Below are 20847 nucleotides of genomic sequence, written 5' to 3'. Positions count from 1 at the left end.
ATTAAGCTACAGTGCCCACAATGCCATACATTTAATAAAGCCGTTTGGATTGTCTGTCTGAGGATTTGTGTGGTGAGGAATGTAAATAACACTAGCAGTTTGAAACTAATTTATTGGTTTATTTTGTGCCTTTTATCGTGTTTAATTATTTATAGAATAATTTATAAACAACACAATCTCAGTGCATTAATCAATCTCCACTGACTAATGCATGAATAAACAGTGAATATAGTCCATACAAATATGGCAATCGTACTCGCAGTTAATGAGCACATTTTAGCAAATGAGATCAGTGAAAGATCATATTTAACTTCGATCTAGTGGAGTCATATGATGACATGAAAATAGTGACCTCCAAAAATGCAAAGCAATTTCTACAAATGTTAAGGCATTCCACAACAAAGGGAAATGTGTATATTGTGTATATTATATTGTGAATCACACCCTATATTACAAGGAAAATATAAGGGTGCTAGATACGAAAACGACATAATTACCTAGCTATTCAAATGAAGGCCTTCACACGTCCCAAAACAATGAGACCATATTTCAGTAGTACTGTGGAGATGCAAGACCACGAGCACCTCTCTAAGTTACTTTACAATAGTCCCACTTCTAGTTTCTAAAGCTTTCTTGTAAGATTTTTGGCCATGTTACTGCATATCATTAGTGATCATCAGTGATCATCAGTGAAAAAAATAGGTGTGTAAACTGATCGCCGGTCCCTGTGAAAAAAAGTAAAGGTCTCTTTTACCTTCAATGAATTTTTTCGTAAAAAGGCGGATAATTTGTTGATGGGAAAAGAAGGGGATGAGCTGCGTTTACTTGCGTTTACCCTCCACTACACACCGTGTATTGTATTGTTACGTTTCAGTTTGTTGGGAATGTAACAACTAAGATCACTGTACAAGCCTAATGACATATAATACAATTTGGAATCATATGGAGAGTTTGGTCCTGTTGATATATAGTATTAAGTTAGTAATTAGTGAACATTTATGCAACACACACGTCATTGGGTCATGAAGCCTGCAAAATGCACGTTTAAATTCAACATCTAATTAGTATTAGAAAGAAGAAAACAAGTTTTGCACACTAGTCCTGTTCAAGCGACATCCTGCTTTGTCTCTTGGTTTACATATCACGTTATGCTGCTTTTGAGGACCAGTCAGTGAGTCAGCGATTTCCCTGTCCTGTCCTTCCAACCGTATGGCTCATTCATACAACTCACTGTGGTCTGAGGACCATTAACACGCTTCAGATAACAGGAGTGAAAAGCCTCATCATCAAAGGTTCAGCTGTGTTTATAGTTGTGTTGAGTTGTGGCTGCAGGCAAGGCCACACACACACACACACACACACACACACACTCATAACCCGTTCTCTGTTGCTAAAGAAGCCTTGCAGTCCTTCAGGTTTGAGTGTCACTGCTCGAGGTAAACACAAGGGGGCAGCATTGCTCTGATAGACTGATAGACTGATCTCTGGTGGTCAGTGGGAGAAGATCTGTCTAGTCAGGTCACTGTCCACTGGCACGCAGGCTGATCGCATAAGCTGGCTGTCCATTGAGAGACAGATCTACTGGCCAGAGTAGTAGTTTGTAGGCATAAAGGTCATCTTGGTGACCACCGCCTTCACTCCCTTCTTCCTCACCTCCACCTGAATGGGAGTTCCATTCTTGGCGTATGGCGCATCCACGTAACCCATGGCAATGTTCTGCTTCAGGCAGGAGGAGGGGCAACCACTGGTGACCTCACCTGAAGAAAAAAAACAGATGAAATTAAAGTCGAATCTAATCTCAACAGCAATCCACACACAGCTGCAATTCAATGGAACAGTATCACATTTGGGCCTAAATGACACTACAGTGTAGGCCTACTGAAAGATAACGGAAATAATCAGGCGTGGCATCCTGATCCTAAGTAGGTATGATAACATTTTTACATATGATTATTCAAACCTCACCACAGTGAAAATACATAGATTGTTCTTGTATTTGGTCGTAGCTAGTAGAGAGCCTCTAACTGACCTATGACCTTTCCCTCTGGGCTGAGGTTGGGGGTGTGCTGTCTGACAGGGGGTCCCGTGGACATCAGGCCCACACGCTTCCTCGCTGTCTTCGCCTTTATCTGGGGGAGTATGATCTCCGCACCGGGGAAACCCTTCGCCTGACGCAGCCGCTTTCCTGCAAGTCCATCAAACAACCCAATGAGCACAAACAGAGACACAAACGCAGACATACACTAACACAAACACTGATGCACACACACACACACACAAACATACACACACAGACCCACACACGCACACAAACATACACAGACACACACACACTAATATGCTCTATAGGGGAGTGTATAATTTTGAGGAGTCACCTTTAGTCCACAACAGGGTTGCCTCCACAGGGGTAGTAGTCTCATCGATGTTGTTGCCATAGAGACAGAGGCCTGCCTCCAGCCTCAGACTGTCTCGCGCTCCCAGTCCGGTCAGCTTGACCTCACTGTTGGCCAACAGGTGCTCAGTCAGGGCCACCACGCCAGACTTAGGCACTGAGATCTGAGGAGGAGGAAATGTCTCATACTTTAAAGGTTGCTTCACAGGGAAATAAACACATTCTTGTGTACAAAGGCCTGCTGCTTTCAGACAAAGGATACTTGAAGGAAATGCCCACAAGAACATCCACCTCTACTGAAGTACAAAGAAAGAGTGAAAGAGACACCTCCACTCCATCCTCTCCGGTGTAGCCACAGCGGGTCAGCCTGCAGCCCTGGATCCCAAACACTGTGGCCAAGGTGCTGGTCATGAAGGTCAGCTTGCTGAGGTCATCTGTCAGACCCGACTGGAGCACCTGGGCCATGGAGGGACCTGAGGAGGACATGTACAGGGTTGTATTCATTAGTGCACACTGTAGCAAAATGTTTTTCAAATGGAAAACAAGTGTTTCTTATTGGACAAGTTCCGTTACTCGCGCCCTGTTTCAGTCTGTTTTCTTCCATTTGGTGCCTAATGAATACGACTAAGGTCAAACACTACTATAACACAGGGCCATGTTCAGGAGGGCACAACGTTGTGGAACCTTCCGATATAAACATATCGAGTAGAACTGTTGCCATAAGAGAACTTCCCTTGAACATCAATCAAACGTTCCTCCAGAAACTCCAGATCCACATCATGGCCAGCAGCTTTAAACTCGGCCATTCTAGCCTACAGGAAGCACAGAAAGTATCAGATAAACGAAACACATACAGACATGACATATTATCAAAGCATTACAAGTCCATCCAAGACTTGGATGTCTGCGGACTACTGACCTTCATGTTGGCGGAGTCCTTGTCTGCACAGCCAGCGTTGGACACCACGTAGAGGTAGCCATGATCTGTCTTGGTGACGATGAGGTCATCATTAATTCCTCCCTTGTCATTGGTGAAGGGGGTGAGCGTGCATTGGAGATGAAAAAAGTGGGAGGAGAATGTGTGTGTGTGTTATGTGTGCTTGTGTCTGTGTGTGGGCATGCATGCACGTGTGTGCCTTTCCTCTCAGACATTTTTCTCACCTGGTTGTCCTTCAGCTCTGCTACGTCTCCAGCAATCATGGACTCCATGAATTTCACTCTGTCTCTCCCATGGACTTTGCTTTGATAGAGAGACACAAAATGGATGCTGTAGCCAATACAATATGCGCCGGGTATCTGACAGTTCCCAAATCTGCATAGTGAAATCCCTCTCACCTGTAACATGTGGCTAGACGTCGAAGATGGAGCAGTGCTGACGAGTGTGCATATGGGAGTTGATGTGGCTGTCTTTGTACTGGACAGGCATGCTCCAGCCAGCAAACTCCACCATCTTACCTCCCTGGTCCAGATGCCTGGCTCAGAAAGAAAACACTCGTCATTGTTGTACGACTCGTTGTCACTGCTATAATGCCACTACTGTAATGTTATCAGTCCTGTCAGAGTAATGGAAGTTCATGTAACTGATACATACAACGGATTATCATATAATTGTAGGTGAGAACACATAACTGGGTGGAGGGCAGCAGCAGGTCTGACTGGAAAGATGAATGTTATCATCATAACCATAGCATAACCATAGAAAATACAGGCAATAGTCCTATCATATATAACAGTAATAATGTTGGTGATAAATTTGTCTCTTTCATCAGCCACAGTGTACAGTATGAGTCTGGTGCGCGAAATCAATAAATACACCCAGCTTATTACGTAGACTACTCTACTGCAACTAGTGTCACCTTTAACCCGGCCACTGTTTGCTCTTATCACTGGGCAGTGAGCAGTGCACTCTGGGGGCTGATTTCGACCTGCTTACAGGTCTTTTGCGAAACAAGTCCAAGTCACCTCTCTCTCTCTCTCTCTGCAGTCTAAACGAACACTGCTAATCTCTACTGCTTGATAGGTACGATGTGCTCAGTGTTCAGGATGCCTACCTACCTATTCTTATTAATTGAACAACAGTCCTACCTACATTCTTTACAATGGTAAATAGCAGTGAGAGGTGTAAACAAGGTCTAAACAAAATACAACATGCCACTCTTAAAACTTAAAACTAGTACTCAACCCCTAACTTTTTCACAGGGATACTATTAATACTAGGAAGATTTCAGTGAAGGACCCTGAATTGTAGTGGGCTACTGTAGCCTTGGAGAAAGACATTACATTCTATTAACATTTGACAGTAAATCTCCAGCAGCCTAAATTATGAAATGAAATCTCACTAGAACTGAGAATCGGGACTATGAATGGAATGGATTGTTCATTCAAATAGATTAGTTCTAGAGATAATGGTTGTGAGGCAGGGCTATCAATAATCCCCGTACAGAAGCCACTACTCTCATGCTTTTAATAAAATCCTCATCTGTAGCAGCCAGTCAAGTGAGGGCATCTGTGCACGCTCGGGGGCATTCTGCTGGGACAGATGTAGATTTGACTTGCATGACCAAGTGTGCCACAAATAAGAGAGGGAAAAAGCATGGAGCAAGAAAAACATGATCACTGTTATGTCATATTGCAATAGTATATACATCAAAATAAGAACAAAATCCAGGTTTGATAACAAAATATATCGAAATCTTATACAGTTGAGGTCAGTTGAAGTCAAAAACTATAGTTTTGGCAAGTCGGTTAGGACATCTAATTTGTGCATGACACAAGTAATTTTTCCAACAATTGTCCAAAGACAGATTATTTCACTTATAATTCACTGTATCACAATTCCAGTTGGTCAGAAGTTTACATACACTAAGTTGCTGTGCCTTTAAACAGCTTGGAAAAGCTTCTGATAAGCTAAATGACATCATTTGAGTCAATTGGAGGTGTACCTGTGGATGTATTTCAAGGTCTACCTTCAAACTCAATGAATCTTTGCTTGACATCATGGGAAAATCAAAATAAATCTGCCAAGACCTCAGAAAAAAAAATGTAGACCTCCACAGGTCTGCTTCATCCCTGGGAAAAATATCCAAACCCCATGAAGGTACCACGTTCATCTGTACAAACAATAGTACGCGAGTATAAACACCATGGGACCACGCAGCCGTCATACCGCTCAGGAGGAGACGCGTTCTGTCTCCTAGAGATGAACGTACTTTGGTGCGAAAAGTGCAAATCAATCACAGAACAACAGCAAAAGACCTTGTGAAGATGCTGGAGGAAACAGGTACAAAAGTATCTATATCCACAGTAAAACGAGTCCTATATCGACATAACCTGAAAGGCCGCTCAACAAGGAAGAAGCCATTGCTCCAAAGGAAGCCACTCATCCACTTCAATATAGCCTGGTGTGTCTCACATTGAATAGATAAACTATTAGCTTTACACTGGCATTGGATCACTTGTTGAATTGCATATGAATAACATATTAACACACTAAAAAGCAGTCTATTCGGGGACCTTTCACTTTGCTCTGGGTTCTGTTGCTTACTGTATCCCCTCTGCCCCTGTTGGATAATTGAATGATCCTATGGCCCAGTGGCAGCTATTAATACCACCTTAGTTCCAGCTTCTATTTTAGGGTCGAAGCTGTTAGGGTAGGGGCTAGCAGCAGGGAACAGGGCAGGGTTCGGGGTCACAAGACCCAGACACAAAACACTGGGACTGGACTCACTTCCGTGTGACGAGGCAGTATTTCAACATGGACTCTCTTCAGAAGGCTAATAGAGCTGTGGATTAATATTCTGTTTGCGTGTATCATGGTCCTGCATTCACCTCAACTTTTCCATCATTCGCTGTCGACACATATTGGGGACGTATTGAAAGCAGCTTTCTGTTCTTGTGGAGACACACTCAGAGACACGTGAATTCAGTAACTTTCTCCTGTTTCATCTTAACAGAAGGTAAGAACAGAGAGAGGGTAGAACGCAAGGTTTCTGATTTTGGTGGATGGCACTAGCTGGACATTTGATTGATTGTGCGGATATTGTGTCCCGAAAGTTTTTGGGTGAAGCCCGGATACCAGAATAGAAAAAGGAGTAGATATGCTTGGTTTGATGAATCATGCATGTGTTTTTGTGTGTGTGAAAGTATTTAATGTGTCTCTTACATCATCAAAATAATAGTGCCTGCCTATCAATGCCATCATGCCAATATGTAGCAGCTTAGTGTGCTTATAGCATTGTTGTACAGTACATTTCTTCTGATATCAACTAGGCTGCATGGCTAAAATGGCTCCCAGTCGGACAAAGGGCCTGTTCTCAATCAACTCTCCACTGGTCTTAGCCCTGAGTCCAAATTCCACATTTCAGATAACAGTTTCATATAGATTTTCAGCAATAACATTTAGAAACCTGGTGTCCATGACAGGCCAAGTGGGTTCAATTTTGTCACCCTCTTCTCTCTCTCTCCCTCCTTCCCTCAAGGGGAAATGGCAAAACCCCCTCCATCTCCTATCACTTCAGTATCATCCCCTACCACTCCAGTATTTTTTACCCGGATCAGTGATCGGGACCTAACTGAGATCGAGCTACATTCCGTGGAGTCCATCAACGACCTACACCGAACCCACCCAGAATACAACCACAAAGGTACTAGACATTGCCGTGCTGTATCATGCAGCTATGGACTTGCATCCAAAGGCACCACTGAAATATGCTGCTCATTGCTCGCCATTGGTTATAGTCGCCATAATCTCCACTGTCTCTATGGTCTCTTCAGGCAGCAGACGACCTCCTCTTCCTCCTGCTCCCTCCACCAATGGGAACCTCCATCTCAGGGACAGACCGGTGGTCTGTCAGACGGGGCATCCAATGACAAGTCGATGGCAGAGGACGTTCCGAGACCTGTTGACGCCCACCTCGTTTCGATACACCATGATAGCACTGATGCTATTGATGCTACTTCTTATCTTCTATTTCTTAGGTAAAAGCTATTCATTTGCTCTTTCTCAATCCAATGGTGCCTGCACGTTTTGCCTTGGTGTCCCTTTGTGTGACTGTGTTTCTGCGTCCCGTCCCCCCCTCCAGTGCAGCAGGGCAGCACTCTCCGGTCCCTGACTAAGGCAGTGAGGGAGAGACAGGCTGCAGCCCTAGAGATCTCCCAACTCATCCAGGAGCTACAGGCGCTGCGCCATAACCTCTCAGCCATCACGGGAGGACTCTGAGGAGCAGAGGTCACTGAAAGGAACACTCTTCACCCCCTGGCCCCCGAGGGACCTGTCCTACAGGCCCCATGGACAATGAGACTGTTACACCAACATCAAGTCAAATCCCTTCTCTGCACATGGTATTGGAACTTGGGCCCATCCAGAAACAACCCCTAGCCCCTACTCCCATATGAGCAGAGCCCAGGTGTTATAAAACCCACCGAGAATGTTTCCTTATACTGGATATTTATACGTTGTTTGATTTGGTAGACATATGACACAAAGAAGATACTCATACAGTATGAATGGCAGGGTACTGAACACTTTATAGCATCTATAGGAACCGCACTCTTGAACTGACAATGAATGTAGTCACACAACTGCACTGGGATACAGACATGGTTCAGGTTGGAGATGCCCATGTGATCTAACTTTTAGAAGTGGTATTCTTTTGCATTTATGCATTTGACAGGAGAAGTACGATGAAATGTCACACCCATTTTGTTACTGAAACACTGTGTCGATTTGGGAAATTCTGTCTGACTATCACAACTTCAACATGTCACGAGTGGAACTGAATTGTATTTAATGAGTACGCCGAGGAAGTGCCTTAGCATGGCAACTGCCACTGTTCTCAATTTGATACACTTGGTGGAATTGCAATGATGCCACTGTACACCAACTAAATAAACAAAAGAGGTATTATTATATTATATATTGGTGATCGAGGCTATCCTTTCCTGACACTCCTCACCTAAGTTTTAGTGATCGAGGCTATCCTTTCCTGACCCTCCTCACCCGCCCAGCCCTGATAGCACTGGCACAGGAAGTTAGTGAGAAGGCGACTGAGGTCATGACACGGGTCAAGGAGGAAGTTGGAGAAGGGATCAGAAAGGAGGATCATGTGGTCTGGCACAACAATCGTTGCCATGGCATCGCTCTTCGCTGCACCCCTCTCTTCAGGGTGCTGATGTACTCTCCCAGTTCAGAAGGAATGTAGTCCCTCAGTATCACACACTGACACTGCCGAGAGGAGGGAGAGAGAGATTAATTTACAGATACAAAAAGATAATCTAATAGAAACTGAACTGCATACACAGTCAAGGTAATAATGGCTGTAGAGGTATGTATGCGTACAATAAATGTACATTATTAGGGAGAGGTGTTTAATGGGCCTCCCGGGTGGCGCAGTGGTCTAGGGCACTGCATCGCAGTGCTATCTGCGCCACCAGAGTCTCTGGGTTCACGCCCAGGCTCTGTCGCAGCCGGCCGCAACCGGGAGGTCCGTGGGGCGACGCACAATTGGCATAGCGTCGTCCGGGTTAGGGAGGGTTTGGCCGGTAGGGATATCCTTGTCTCAGTATGTAAAAATGTAATAAAATGTATGCACTCTACTGTAAGTCGCTCTGGATAAGAGCGTCTGCTAAATGACTAAAATGTAAATGTAAATGTAATGTACATGCACAGACTGAGGTCTCTAGGATCTGATCTTTGACTTAGCGAACCTCAGCTCCCCCCACAGCACTGCTCCTGCTTTCCCCAGCGCTGCACTCTCTCCCAGTGTGTGCTCCAGGTCCGTCTGCACGCACACATACACACCACAGGAGGTTGGTGGCACCTTTATTAGGGAGGACGGGCTCGTGGTAATGACTGGAGTGGAATCAGTGGAATGGTATCAAACACATGGTTTCCATGGTTTCCAGGTGTTTGATGCCATTTCATTTGCTCAGTTCTGGCCATTTTTGTCAGCCTCCACTGACACACACACACACACACAAAAATACATACACACTGAAATGGACTGAATATCTTTCCTGGCGTGTGCGGGCATCTCCTGCCAGGTGTGCCCATATGTCACTGTCAACATGCCCAGATGAATGATTACTTTACCTAAAACTTAGGTTCATATCATCCAGGAGAATAGTACATTCTGCCAGATATTATATCAAAGACGGTATAATATTAAGAACATAAGAGCATCAGCGGTAGTGGGTTTTTCAGAAGTGATTATAACTCTGTAAAAACACAGTACTTGACCTTGTTGAGTAAGTGGAGGGTGTGGGCCATTGCCAGTCTGGCATAGGACAGTACAGGAGTGGCATGGGTGGCAGTGGGGTATTGGTTCGCCACCCTCAGGGCTTCCAGGGGAGCCTATGCCTGACCAGGAGGGTGGCATCAGCTGATCACTAGCGATTAGCAATCTTAAACGGTGACTCATAGAAAACACATAACAAGACCCTTAAATACACAGTTCTTTATTTCAACCCCAAAACGATCGAAACATGAGGCACAAAATATAGCTCCAGTGATAATTATTTAGTTAACCGTTAAATTCATACATTTTCTCTTAAACGACAAGAAGAAAAACTACTTTGGAACTTTGGTATTATTCGGTATTTTCTCCGTCTACAGCAGCAAGAATATCTCTGTTAGGTCTTAGGGACCACACAGTTCACCAGACCGCCAGCCAGACCCATAAAATATCCTTCCGCCTCAGTCTGTCAAACCCTACAGGATGTGCTACTAAATAGGCCAGAGGGACTGAGCTTCCCCCCATGAACATTGACCTCTGTCCTGAGCATGTGTGTGTGAGGCTGGGTGACATGGGTGAATGGCCTGTGGTCAGCCTAGGCCCTCAAACGCAGATGTCCTTGTGCGTCCAGAAGATAGGAACTCCTTTAGACTTCTCTGTAGGGTGTCTCCTCAAGGGTCTGAACCACCAGCCGGGCTGGACACTGAGAAGGAGGAGGAATAGAGGGAGGAGGAGGTGGAGGAGGTAGACAATAGGGAGGAGGTGGAGATAGAGCAGAGGGAGGAAGGGGAGGAGGTGGAGGAGGGGTATAAAGGGAGGATGAGCTGGAGGAGTAGGAAGACTAGAAAGAGGAGGAAGAGGGGGAACACTAGGTGGAGAGGAGGAGGCGGAGGCCCCAGAGGAAGGAGGGAGCTGGGGTAGTGGTGGGCCTCCCTGTACTTCACCCTGGGTCTTGTCTGTCACTGGGAGCCCGAAGAACCTCTCCTGCACATCCATGGGCATGAAGGAACCCATGACCCCAGCGTTCTGCACCGCTGCTTGTCATGGGTGGTCAGACACAGCCTCTTGAACACTTGGGTCTTAGCCTAACGCTCTGTCTCCTGCATCAGCATACCCTCGTAGCCCTTCCCCCTCTGGGCCTTGGAGACCATCACTGACTCCACAAAGAGGCTCCCTGTGCGGAACACCCGGCGGGACAGCCGGACGTGCCCCAGAAGGCTCTCCTCATCCCCACCGTCCCTGTTCCCAGAGCCCTGCAGCAGCACCAGGGCCACAGGGCAAGACTTCTGGAGGGCGTGGACCCGGGCACCGCGGCTCCGCTGACACTTGCTGTTCACCAAATCAGCACAGGGCTCCAATAGGTTCGGGCGCTGGTGCAGAGGGATCACCCACCATCCCTCCCCCTGACACACCTTTGACCCCCCAGACAACAGGGGACAGCCAGGGTCAGAACACACAGAGGAAAGGGATCCATCTTCATGCACATGCACCTGGTTACGTCATTAGACGACTGCACTGGTAACTACTAAATACCCCCGGTGTGTCACAAAGTACAGTTACTTATTACACAGCATTTATTTGATAGGCATCATAGATCATAGACACAGCCTCAGCAGTCTATTCTTGCACTGATCTTGGTCTTTACTGACAATCCACGGGCTCATCGCTTGGTGAAATAATACCCACATCAGCCAGGATAAAAGTAGAGATTTTTAATCTCTCTTTCTTCATCCCTTCCCTCCCCTGTGACCTTCTCTGCTCGCCTCTTGTCTTTGACACTGAGGGTCAAAGGACACCATGTTTCACTGTACCTACAGTAGAGCTACACACCACATACATGCCAGCGTGTCTATAACACCAGTATATGTGTAACCGATGTGAAATGGCTAGCTAGTTAGCGGGGTGCGTGCTAATAGCGTTTCAATCGGTGACGTCACTCGCTCTGAGACCTTGAAGTAGTTGTTCCCCTTGCAAGGGCCGCGTCTTTTGTTGAGTGATGGGTAACGATGCTTCGTGGGAGGCAGTTGTTGAGATGTGCAGAGGGTCCCTGGTTCGAGCCCAGGTAGGGGCAAGGAGAGGGACGGAAGCTATACTGTTAAATCCGCATACCATCTCTCTCGGACAGAAATGGGGAAGCCATTGCTCCACAGTGTTTCTTGATAATAGGTGGAATCACACCTAACCCACTCATTTTTGAGATACATGTTGCTGTAATGTGCATAACGTTCTCCACAGAAAAGGGGGGGGGGGGGGGGGGGTTGCATCATTACCAATCGAATTAACCACTGAGGAAAGCATGTTTCCTCTCCTCACCCTGGTGATTGGAAAAGAGAAGCTGACTGGACTAGTTGAGGATATCTGATTCATGCAGACCTGTGGCTGCCAGCTTGTCAATTTATGACTCTAAAAATGAACTGTGAGTCGTGTTGTATGACTAAAACCAACTTAGTTTTAAAACAGTACCGCGAAAACAAAAATGCAGATAAACTCAAGTAAAAGTGAGAAAATATGTTTCATCTTTATATGTTCATTCAGGTTGTGGTCATTTCTTGGTACAGAACATCAGCTAAAATACAAGATGATGTGAGTAATATTATCATTATAGAAAGCTCATAATGTAGTCTACTCCTCATTTATATCAATGCTATTATATTTCCAATATCTCAATAGCATTGTTAGAAATGTTGCTAGAATGATGACATTGCACATTTTCTACTAGTTTTATCATTTATCAGAGCAACATCCTTTACAACTTTGCAAATTGCTCTTTCAGACAAACTCATGACTTGACATAAGTCTATGATCTGGTATGGTATCAAAATCTGTGGCTCCATTACACAACACTCAACCTGGTCTCAGAGCATTTCATATAATTCTATGCGTAAGTGTGGGACACTCCATTTCGTATGATATGTTACATTTCGTATGGCATGTATTCATTTGTGGATATCCATCTTCCATTTAGTTTGATATGTTATGAATTAGAATTTGTATGATATGATACGAATTGCAATTCGTACAATGTGCTACGATATGCAAAAAGTACAATATATTACTCATTTGCAAAAGGTACAGTGTATTACAAATTTGCTAAACAAATATGTTACAAATTCCAATTTGTTGTGGCTAACGTTAGCTATGTGGCTAATGCCCATGTTTGCTAGCTGGCTAACATGAGCTAGGCTAGGGGTTAGGGTTAAGGTTAGCTAACATGCTAAGTAGTTGCAAAGTAGCTGAAAAGTAGCAAGTAGTTGAAAAGTTGCTAATTAGCTCAAATGCTAAAGTTGTCCATGATTAGATTCGAATACGCATACTCTTTGGGTTGCTAGACGTTCGCGTTATATGCCCACCTTCCTTTCGTTTTTGCGTTAAGTAACCTTCTGTCTTATGTAACCATACCAAATGTAACATATTATACTAATTTGAGCATTGAGGATTTACTTTACTATGTTACGTCTTGTCTATGAGACCAGGTTGCAAAACTGGGTAGCTGTGAACATCAATTAAATCAGCGTTTCCCAAACACAGCTGATTAAAATAATCAGCTAATCATCAAGCTTTGATTATATGAATCAGCTGTGTAGTGCTAGGGCATAGACCAAAACGTGCACCCGTTAGGGTCCCGACAACAGAGTTAGGGAAAACGCTTCCTTACATGCAGTGTATTTGCTGAGCATGACATATTATAGACATTGGCCAAGGGAAAACGTATGCTGCTATGCTTAAAAAACATATTTGTACTATACTAGAAAATGTCAAAAGAAACAGCATGCCCTTGCAATGGCTAGCATCTTACCTGGTGCCAAGTTCTGCTAACAAAGAGGACTAGTGACGGGCAGGCAGAGAAGGTGACATGACACTGAACATACTACTGTAGACATAAAACAGGCAATACATGAGTTATGACAGCAACTCAACCGCCAACTCATTATCTCATCAAGTGTTAAATAACACACTTCCTTAGTGACAAAGATAGCAAGAGCTGATTCTTCCAGTAAATTGTTAGTGGGTTACTGTCTGCTGATACATAGTTACAAATTAGATGTTTAAACAAGCACTGTTAAATTGTGGGCCTATACTTTTCCAAATAACATGGAATTTAGTGGCGAGATGTAATTATGATCTGTACACTATATGGTCTTTTACAATAAAGCCACTGCTAAATGTATGTGGATACAGGTTTTGATTAAGCTGCACGTATGGAATTGTTGTCTTTAAAACTGGGTGTTGGGAAATAAAACATACAATTGGGTCAAATAATGAGAAACATGGTCTAATTAGGCAATAAGGTCCGAGGGGGTGTGGTATATGGCCAATATACCACGGCTAAGGGCTGTTCTAAGGCGCAACGCAGAGTGCCTGGACGCAGCCCTTAGCTCTGGTATATCGGCCATATTTCACAAACCCCAGAGGTGCCTTATGGCTATTATAAACTATTTACCAATGTAATTAAAGTAGTAAAAATATGTGTTTTGTCATATCCGTGGTATACGGTCTGTTATAAACAGGGTGGTTCGAGCCCTGAATGCTGATTGGCTGAAAGCCGTGGTATAACAGACTGTATACCACGGGTATGACAAAACATTTATTTTTACTGTTATGTAATTACGTTTGTAACCACTTCATAATAGCAATAAGGCACCTCGGGGGTTTGTGGTATATGGCCAATATACGACGGCTAAGGGCTGTGTCCAGGCACTCAGCGTTGCTTCGTGCTAAAGAACAGCCCATAGCCGTGGTATATTGGCCATATACCCACACCCCCTCGGGCCTTTTGCTTAATTATAAACTGGGTGGTTCGAGCCCTGAATGCTGATCGGCTGACAGCGGTGGTATATCAGACCATATACCACGGGTATGACAATACATTTATTTTTACTGCTCTAATTATGTTTGTAACCACTTCATAATAGCAATAAGGCACCTCGGGGGTTTGTGATATATGGCCAATATACCACGGCTAAAGGCTGTATCCAGGCCCTCCACGATGCGTTGTGCATAAGAACAGCCCTTAGCCGTGGTATATTAGCCATATACCACACCTCCTCGGGCCTTATTGCTTAATTATACCACGGCTGTCAGCCAATAAGCATTCCGGCTCGAACCACCCAGTTTATAATGAAAAATTACAGGAGGATAGGCGTTACAATACACAGTAGGTACAAACGGCCACCCATCACTCACACTACCAAATTAGGGCAGATTTAAAAAATAAAATAAAATTGTGACAGCGCCTTGACACAATGTAACCGTTTTTGTCCTAAATGCATTGCGTTTACAGTACAGAATGCAATAAATAATTGTGAGGCCATCTCTATGAACGCCATCAAAGGCAACATAAATCGTGCTGGTTCGGTAGCCTGTTTCTTAAAGTGCACTGAAACACAAACTATTCTAAATGACGCCACAACCTCAAGGACTCATCCAGGAACGTTTCTTTCAACATATTTCCAAATATCCAAGACCTAACTGCCAACGTTTGTATTGGGTTAAAGTGCAAAGCAATTGTGAAAGAATGTATGCTCTTATAGCCTAATGCCACAACTAATACCTACATTTTCAGGGTTTCACGCTTCTGCTGAAAGTGGTATCGAGAGACGCGCCGTTCCTGGATCGGCTTTGTTTTTCTTTGATCAAACTAATCTGTCTATGGTTCAGTCACTTTCACTGGTCTGCGATCAGGATTTAACCATGTCATGTACTCTGTCGGGAAATACATTAGAAAATCTTTGGCTGTGAGCTCGTTTCCATGTGGCCTCCCGAGTGGCGCAGCGGTCTAAGGCACTGCATCTCAGTGCAAGTGGTGTCACTGCAGTCCCTGGCTCGAATCCAGGCTGCATCACATCTGGCTGCGATTGAGTCCCATGCGGCGCACAATTGGCCCAGCGTCGTCTGGGGTAGGCGGTAAATAAGAATTTGTTCTTAATTGACATGCCTAGTTAAATAAAAATGGGTCATAGCATATTTATTGTAAGGGATTAAATAGGGGTGACCCCCCTCCCCCCATATCAAACAACGGCTCATCCATAATCTAGAAACCATAACATGTAATAAATGTATATTTTCACCCATCTTCCCCAATACAACCAACACACTGACACAGCAATATAATAAAAATGTTTGCTTTATTCTTATCCAGGACAACTCATTCAGAATGATCAAGGAGAAATAAGCACTATATTTTTGTTGGACATTGTCGGAGATGGTGCTTTATCTGAATTGGTCAAAGTAAAACAAAATAATGAATATATAATAATACATTAATCAATACAACATGTGTGGATTAATGATAACAATAGCCCTGAAACGTAGGGTCCTCTGTGGTAATCACCGGCACTAACTGAATCAATCAACAACAGTAGGAGAGCTTTCAGAAAGGACTCAACCCCAAAGAAACACTTTTTTATTTAAATCATATTTTATCAAACCTTCAGTTTATCTTCATAAAATTATTCTAAAACTTCTCTTTAAACCTTTACATTTTTTTTGTGTGCATTTTTTTGACTTTTTATTTTGCTCTCTTTTTAAATGTATTTTCTTTTTCACCAGGTGTCTGTATTTGAAAGTGTGGGTGGTGCCTATGTGTGTGCATGGGTCCTTGGCGGAGGTTTGTTGGTGTGTGTGTGTGTGTGTGTGTGTGCATCTGTGAGAGAGAAAGGACAAGCCTTCGTGTCTGAGTGTGTGTGTGTAGTATGTCCTTGCTGTGCTGTGGCAGGGTTGTATCAGCAGGGACATTGCTTTTTCAATTCAAACAAAGAGGCTGAAGCAGGTTCAAGCAACTGTAAGAGGGTGTGTGATATTTCAGGGTGAGTAGAAAGTGTGTACACACCTATTAGTGCGCTTATAAAGGAGTGTTGAGCTAGAAAATCTGTGTGTCAGGGTGTACTTATACTATGTAAGTGGGTGTGTCCGAATGTGTGTGTGTGTGTGTGTGTCTTTTCATTCATGTAAATTTGCTTGTGTAAGGCACAGAGAAGGGTGGTCAGTCTCTCAGGTCCATGCTGGAGCCAAACAGAGCTACCAGCTGCTCCTCGTAGTGGGTGATGTTCCTCTTCATGATCTCCTTACAGGAACCCAGCAGACGCTCAAACGCCTGAATGTCTATTACTGAAAAGAGACAGAGACAGCATCACTCACACAGCTGCACAACAGATAGTGAATATGACCCAGGTGTCAATCTAAGAACCAAAACGGAAGCAAACAGCCCGAAATTGGGAGGGACATCCTGAATTTGTTTTCATGTTCCGTTGCAAAACGCTTCACTACGGTGTGCACTAATGAATATCACCCTGTTGTAGCGTATCCTCCTGTATAGTTTATTTCCGAACGTTCGTTGCAATGCTTAAACACTCCAGACCTTCCAGTCAAAACACTGCAACAAAACTATAGTGGAGCACACTAAAGTGTGCAGATATTGCTATGTAATTCACATGACAATGTTGATACCCTAACCATACGCCTGGAGAATTGTGAGATGTGAAAAACTTGAATTCATAAGAGAGCTGAACATGATCACGAGTACCTCTAAGGGAAACAGCTGTGTAGCTATGCGTTTAGGGGGGGGGGGGGGGGGGGGGGAATTCAGGGAGACAAAAACAAACAGATAATCTCTCTCTATCCCACCCATGTGTGTGTCTCTGTGTCAAAATAAATACACACACACACACAAATATCTGTAAATGTACGGAGGGGCCTTACCCAAGCACTTGACCTCTCCCACAGCGTACACTGATGCAGCGCGGGGCTTGTTGGTGACCAGGGCCAGCTCCCCAAAGTACTGACCCCTGCTACAGCGGGTGATCTCAACCTCCACATTATCCTCCTGGTTCGCCTTTGTCTGGGGGAGAGAGGAGGTGTGTGTGTGTGTTTGGGGGGGGGGGGGGGAGAGGATTCTATTTGTTTACTCTGATTTGAATAATATGTAGCGGATTCGAATCGTTGGTTGCCGATTCAAATATTCACAAAATGATGTTTTAGCATATAGCACGAGCACCAAGGAAGCCCAAACGTGTTGTTCACTAGGCTATAGGCCATGTCTGCTGCAGAGGGACAGAGTCAGACCTGGGTTCAATTTTAAATTTAAACACTTATTTTCTGTGTATTTGAGTATTTTCAAATAATGTGGCCAAATCAGCTACAAATAACTTCCTATAGATAGCTGAATGCATGGTGTATTTAAATATTTTGTATTCTCAAATACATGCCAATACATTCCAAGTGTACTTTGAAATACATTCCAATATTCAGCTACTTGTAGAAAATCAAGACTTCCTTTCTAAGACATTTTGAAAGTAATTGAAATACCCTAAATAGTATTTGAACCCAAGTCCTGACAATCCATGAGAAAACTCACTATTGAGAACAATTACTTTATTGATCTTTATTGATCCCGAAAGGGGAAATTTGACTGCAGCAACTAATACATACAACGCCAATTAATACACAATAACGGACATGCAGACACTAAAAGCAGCACACAAGCAATGCGTTATGAAAACTAAATGTTCATTAAAAAAAAATGTTTAAAAAAACATTAGCAGAAGGTAGACAGGATCTGGAAATGTTCTGTCTTGCAGCGTTCGGTCTTATATAAAAGTGCTGGAAACAAAATGGTTGGCTCACCATTTACTAAGAAGTGATCAGTGATCATTTACTAAGAAGTGATCCGATGGAGAAGTTATTAGGATGAGAAGGAGTTTTGGCGCAGGTACAGCCAACTAGCGCTAGTTAACGTTAGGAACCATAGCTACTTAGCTAGCGAAAATAGAATTCAAACATTTTTGTGGATTATGAATGACAAATATACAGATTCGAATCACAATTGTTTGATTTTTTTCCCCAAAAGGATCACTGTGCTCAACTTGTATTATTATTCAAATGATTAGTCATACCATCTTTGTCTTTGGGCGCAGGTTTGTTATGTAGTACATATGAGAAAAAAGGAGAGAGAAAAGAAAAAAACAGGGTGACTTGAACATAAAACAAAGCTATTTTTGTGTTTGTTGACATTATCTGGTGATGAGGCACAGACAGAAACGAGAGGATGAGAAAAGGAGGAAGTAGACTTACTTTGCTCTTCATCATAATCTTCACTTCGCCGGTCTCCACGATGTAGAAACATTCTGCCCTGTCCCCCTACACCGCAACACAAACCAACAGGGACCGTCACATTTACGACTCTTCGCGGTCATCATTACCAGCCAGCTTTTACAGTAATGCCAAGACAACCGTCAGTACCTTAACAACGGAGAACGTCCTACCTGCATGATGATGCGTTCTCCATCGGAAAACGTCTTCATTCCTAATACATCCACAATTTTCATCCTCTCGGATAACTAAGAGGAGGTAAAAGAGCGGGAGAGAGGTTTGATAAGGAAAAGCAAAGGCAAGGTGGCCATTTCAGTGCTACGTGTATCACTGTCCATCTTCCCCTCCTCACCTCCAGAGACTTCAGTAGAGGCACAGACTCCACAAATTGCTCGTACAGCCTCCTCTTCTTGGCATTGTTCTTCACAATGAGCCTACGGAACGTGGCCCGGTCCTGGTAGTGTCACAGACAGCATCGGTCACGGTCACAAAAACAGGCAGGATTACACTGAATCACACCGACACATGCTACACACAGACCAGCTATTTCCTTCTTATGTTATACATTTCTAGTGGGGGAAAGTTCTGCATAGATCTGCCGTCATATCCTATAATATCTATCTACTAATCTTCTAGAACATTTACAATCATGATCTAATAATAAACAATAAATCATTAATTCAACTTTTATCGCGCTTTTCATTTACATGAGTCTTAAAGCTCAAAGAATCTCAAAAGCACAAAATCTAAGACGTATCGACTACACGTTAAATCGTGACCCGATTCACTTCAACTCCAATGCAGCTGTCTTTAAAACTTTTTTTTCTTCTTTTTTTCTCTCAATAGCAAATCATTTCTGGGTAACAATTAAGTACCTTACTGTGATTGTTTTCAATCTTAGCAAAGGGCAATTTTAGGACTGTTTTGGAGGGGTCTGGGAGTTGTCTGAGTGGGGAGGGGAAAACTAAAACTAGCTGTTATTGGCCGAGAGGTTTGGAGCTCTTTCTTATTGGTCTATTAACTTATTTACTGCCTGGTGATGTAGGCCGAAATCACCCCACTAAAAGAGGCTGAAATTAAAGGCAGTCTTTTCAAACAGCTCTTACACTAAAAGGGCCTTATCATAATTTTCACAATTTCACAGTATTATTCCAACCGCAGTGTGGAAATATAAAAACACAGGTATATCACGTGTTTGAATGCACTCGGCCTTTAACAAAAGGTGCATTTCAGTAGCTGGTGCAGGAGTTCTCAGGACATGGTACAAGTAGGGGAATGGGCCTTTCCTCATGTCTCTTACTGTTCTCGCAAGCAAGGGGGGAGGCCTATGACAGAGTGCACCCATAAGACCAACTCCTTGAACTGTCAACTCCTTGAACTGTCAACTTGAATTTCGCAATGGTGTCTAAAAACTCCCCACTATTTTTCTCAAAACATAATGTATCTCTAATATATGGCCACTGTGTTCCCTGGTGTCCACAGGGAGGTGCTGTGGTAGAGCACAGCAGTGTGAACTAGAGGTCAAGGGTCAGGGCAGTGTGGGTGTGTCTCTCTCACCAGGCCCCAGAGCGCCCCCTCCTGGGTGGCGATGATAGTGGCAGCGCGGGGGGTGTTGTACATCAGTGCCAATTCCCCGAAGCTGCCTTTGTTGTCATACTGCCCCACACACGTCCCTACGCCATCAATCAGTACCACTATGTCATAGATTCCTCTGAAAGAAAGGAGAGAGAGAAAGAAAACAGGAGAGAGAGAGTAGAGAGAGACAAAAGAGAAATTAAGAACAGTCTAATAATATTAGAAAACTCAAACACATGAGATATTTGGAAACCATGCAGACTACACTTCATCTACAATAAAGTTGATCACTGATCTAAAACTCTCATCTGTAGCTTGGAGCTGTTGTTTTAAGACCATTACGTACCACTCTTGGGATTGACCAACCAGGGGGGGGACCAAGAGTACTACGAGTTCAGTTCTGGGAATTTACTTTGTGGTTGCCGGTGGAGCATTAACTTTGTTTTGGGGGGGAGGGGGGATTAGTATGATGATAACTTGGCCATGTAGGTGACCAAAGGGTTTCCCATGATGCTTTGCAAGGCAGAGCGTAGGGAGGGAATTGGTTTAACATGCTTATGA

At 43.8% G+C, this 20847-nt stretch overlaps 2 protein-coding genes and 1 pseudogene across 2 annotated transcripts in view; all 3 read right to left on the bottom strand.

Annotated features, from left to right (window-relative positions):
- Positions 1-99: 99 nt before the first annotated feature.
- On the bottom strand, positions 100-3601 carry LOC129829322 (aminomethyltransferase, mitochondrial-like). Its single transcript, XM_055890998.1, has 7 exons — positions 3554-3601; positions 3312-3413; positions 3105-3204; positions 2720-2865; positions 2376-2556; positions 2030-2185; positions 100-1757 (listed from the first exon to the last, which is right to left on the bottom strand). Exons 1-7 carry the CDS (start codon positions 3599-3601, stop codon positions 1579-1581), a joined length of 912 nt encoding a protein of 303 aa, XP_055746973.1. The 3' UTR covers positions 100-1578.
- Positions 3602-9069: 5468 nt separating this feature from the next.
- LOC129829321 (N-alpha-acetyltransferase 80-like) lies at positions 9070-11288 on the bottom strand (annotated as a pseudogene).
- Positions 11289-15730: 4442 nt separating this feature from the next.
- The window catches only part of prkar2aa (protein kinase, cAMP-dependent, regulatory, type II, alpha A), a 47394-nt gene continuing 42277 nt past the window's right edge, over positions 15731-20847 (bottom strand). The window contains exons 5-10 of the mRNA XM_055892798.1: positions 20269-20422; positions 19064-19165; positions 18885-18959; positions 18694-18759; positions 17323-17461; positions 15731-16731 (exon numbers count right to left, since the gene is read on the bottom strand). Of these exons, the coding sequence (XP_055748773.1) occupies positions 16607-16731; positions 17323-17461; positions 18694-18759; positions 18885-18959; positions 19064-19165; positions 20269-20422 (661 nt within the window). The 3' untranslated portion in view covers positions 15731-16606. The remainder of the gene's footprint in view (positions 16732-17322; positions 17462-18693; positions 18760-18884; positions 18960-19063; positions 19166-20268; positions 20423-20847) is intronic.

This window comes from Salvelinus fontinalis, chromosome 31 (assembly GCF_029448725.1).
Source record: "Salvelinus fontinalis isolate EN_2023a chromosome 31, ASM2944872v1, whole genome shotgun sequence".
NCBI lineage: Eukaryota > Metazoa > Chordata > Actinopteri > Salmoniformes > Salmonidae > Salvelinus > Salvelinus fontinalis.
Note: the sequence above shows the minus strand (reverse complement) of the source record. Positions and strands in the feature narration are given on the sequence as shown.